The 3,005-nt window shown below is 47.3% G+C and overlaps 2 protein-coding genes across 3 annotated transcripts; one reads left to right on the top strand and one right to left on the bottom strand.

The window, feature by feature from the left end:
- Nucleotides 1–311: 311 nt before the first annotated feature.
- Nucleotides 312–2,380, top strand: PPTG_20390. 2 transcript variants are annotated; one of them, XM_008919180.1, is made up of 7 exons: nucleotides 312–782; nucleotides 859–955; nucleotides 1,019–1,293; nucleotides 1,380–1,414; nucleotides 1,499–1,540; nucleotides 1,602–1,710; nucleotides 1,786–2,380. In XM_008919180.1, exons 1-7 carry the CDS (start codon nucleotides 336–338, stop codon nucleotides 2,314–2,316), a joined length of 1,536 nt encoding a protein of 511 aa, XP_008917428.1. In that variant the 5' UTR covers nucleotides 312–335; the 3' UTR covers nucleotides 2,317–2,380. The 2 variants fall into 2 exon arrangements, with proteins under 2 accessions (XP_008917428.1, XP_008917427.1); XM_008919179.1 differs by having other exon boundaries at nucleotides 859–1,293.
- A 13-nt stretch (nucleotides 2,381–2,393) lies between these two features.
- PPTG_20389 (hypothetical protein) lies at nucleotides 2,394–2,885 on the bottom strand (the record flags this gene model as incomplete). The annotated part of the gene is made up of 1 exon (XM_008919178.1): nucleotides 2,394–2,885. A coding segment is annotated over one exon (308 nt), but the record flags the coding sequence as incomplete, so codon positions are not given.
- Between the last annotated feature and the right edge of the window lie 120 nt (nucleotides 2,886–3,005).

The raw sequence follows: 3,005 nt of genomic DNA, 5'->3' as shown, positions 1-3,005 counted from the left end.
TAGTATCGTATGAAGCTTGCTGTCTGAGTCGAAAGTAACAAAGAAGTAAGCCAATGATTCCTCTATAGTGGTACCCACCGTGGTTCGTACATGGAACAAATTTTTAAGGGAAGGTGTATTTCAGTATTTGGTAAAAATCCGTTATTATTTGGAGTTTTTATAAAAAAAAATAAAATATGCAAAACAAAATTGATTATTAAAAATATTAGAGTGAAATTTAAATTCACGACATTTTTTATTTTACATTCTTTTTTACTTAATTTCACGGAAATTTAAATTTTCACATTAGCACCTTAGTATTTTAATTTCCTAATCCAAATTCCAAGAACAATAGCATGGCCGGTCATGGGCGTCGCAAAAAGCGTCGTGTAGCCGCTCCAACGCGGCAGGATGAAGAAGCAGCTCGCCGTATGTTTCTCGAAGCTCTTGAAGCGCAACGGGCCAATGCTCGCAGCCAAGAGACCGACAAACCCACAGAAAACCAAGTTACTCCAAGCCCAGTAGCTCCACTACCAGGTTTTTACTACGACGAGGCTAAACGTCGCTACTTTCGCGCTTCTCCAGCGTCCGAGCGCCAGCGACGGGATGAAATGGAGTTGCAACAGAAGAATCAAGAAGCTGCAGAGTCGAAATCGGTATTTAAAGTGAAAACTCGACGCGGTCGTGGACATCACGGCCACTCTTGGGTAAACTACATGGCCTGGCGACAAGCGGACTATGCATGGAGTGCGCGACGACGTGACAGTCGAGAGCTTATCCCCAAACTACTGTCAGATTTCCTGGTATGTCGGATATGTATTTGTATTTGTAGATTATGAGCCCAAGCTAATAGTAAATTGCTGTGGAATATTTGGGTAGTCGTCGCAGGTGGTGGAGTCCCAGGGCATAGACAACAACGGTCGGCTATCAGCGTTGGCGCTGCATCCACGAGCCAGTAATCTTGGGGCTATTGGAGGTACGACTAGGGACAATTGTAGGAGTTTTGGCAGACTTACCCGACATTGCTATTTTGCCACAGCAAGCAATGGGAGGTTGGAAATTATGGGACTGCAGAAAATTCCACCTGCAATTGGATCAGGACCACCTACGCAGTGTGCACTTCCCATCTGCGATTTCTACGTTCCAGGAGTTATTACGTCTTTACAGTGGCGTCCAGTCCAGGAGCTCGATATACTGGTCTGCCACATTGGTCAGAGTAACACGCCGCAGACGCCGTCGGGTAGAGTGTGTTTTATACGCGTTGGTGATCAGCAAACTCAGGGAGTCGCATTGGTGTCAACTGCACGTATGAAGGTGAGTGTTATCTGTTCGAAGCATGTTGACAACGTGTACCGAGTCCTTTCTTAACATTTTTTAAAAATATTTTTTATGATTACTAGGAAATGGATTTTGTTGATCCATGGACAGCGAAATGGTTTGCCTCATGAGCGATCGTCTGCTGCCGCGTTGGTCATTTACTAAGTTTTTTTTTTAATCAATGTGTCTGTTTTCTTTCTAGGAATCCAACCGATCCCAGCAAGTTTAGCGTCGGATATGGCGGGTACGAGCTTCCGTAATAATCTATAACTAATTGTGAAACTCATTGAATTATTCCTGGTCAGATCGTCGAGAGCTGCCTACGTGGATGCAGTAGCCGAAGATCGTTCTTTCCAACGTGCGCCGACTGGGGTCATCACTAGCGACGTGCACGCTCAGAGCTTCTTTTCCACGGTCCGTCTTGTGTTATATTACTCAAGCTTGCGTTGTCCATGACTAGTACTCATCAACTAATGCTGTAATACCCAGGGTAATGTTGTGCTGAATGGAACGAAGAGCGGAGGTCTATGGGGTTGGGATCTTCGTACGCCTCGTCGAGCTTTCGAATGGGAAGGAGAAGCAACGCCAGACCGACCTGCAGGTTCCGTTCTCGACATCCACATGCTGAACGACTGTCAAAGAGCGGTGGTACAGCGATCAAATGGTGAACTACGAGTCGTCGATCTTCGGACGTCAAAGCCGGTGGTTGAGTTTATGTCAGGAGCACCGAAACGTTACTTGCCAAGCCTGCGCTGTGCTATCGACAACTACGAGTCTGTTGTTGTTGCTGGAGGTGACGCGCGTCATCCACTGGCAGTCAACAGCTTTAATCTACAAGATGGACGTTGTGTATCGTCACTTGAGGTGAGGAATTCACCTTCAATGCAGAAGCGCTCGACTTTGGTGCAGCAGGTGCAATTGAAGTCCGGTCACTACGGAACGCGCTACGAGAATACACCCGAGATCTGGGCTTTATCTCGCAATGAACTCTACGTTTGCAGTGGACGAACTGAAGAATAGTCATGCGGAGAAGATGGAAACTAAGATTGAATTGAAGCATCTGCTGATGCGTTTTGATTTATTACTTGGGTTAACACTTTGGATGATGCGTGTTTGATATATTACTTGGATTATCCTGGATACCAGACCGTTTGGTCTAAACGAGATCTGACGAGGTTCTTTTCACAGCCCGAATATCTGATGATGTACGGTAAACTAACCACCAAGCACCAAAGGAAAACTAAGAATGAATTCAAGCAAGCCTGACTCACCTTATGAGTCTCATTCCTCTTCTTCTGCAGGAGGTGACGGATCTTCGAGTAGATCAGGTTGCTCCACTGGAATCTCACAGCGCAGTGTCGGTTTTCCCTCTCCTTCAGCGTCTTCACTCAAACTCACACAACTACCAGACTGCAGTCGCTGAGGAGGAGCCAACTGGAATGGTTCGGACAGGAACTTGACTCCGTGACCCACGTACACGTTCAGGAACTTCTTACCCACCGCGATGCTCGCAGCTCCCGGCCACACGAGACTCCTAACGATCGCCACTTCGCCTACTGAAGGCTGCAGTGTTCCAGGCTGTCGGTCAACTCGCCACGACTGCGGCTTGTCTTCACTTAGAGCACGTAGTGGCGGAGCGAACTCCTCACCTTCACGTGGTTCCTCCTCCCCGTCCGCGTTGGTTAGAGGTGGCATGGGCGTCATACGGC

The sequence above is a fragment of the Phytophthora parasitica genome (genome assembly GCF_000247585.1).
Source record: "Phytophthora parasitica INRA-310 unplaced genomic scaffold supercont2.554, whole genome shotgun sequence".
In the NCBI taxonomy this organism is placed as follows: Eukaryota; Oomycota; class Peronosporomycetes; order Peronosporales; family Peronosporaceae; genus Phytophthora; species Phytophthora nicotianae.
The sequence above is the reverse complement of the archived record's forward strand: the minus strand, read 5'-3'. Positions and strand labels throughout refer to the sequence as shown.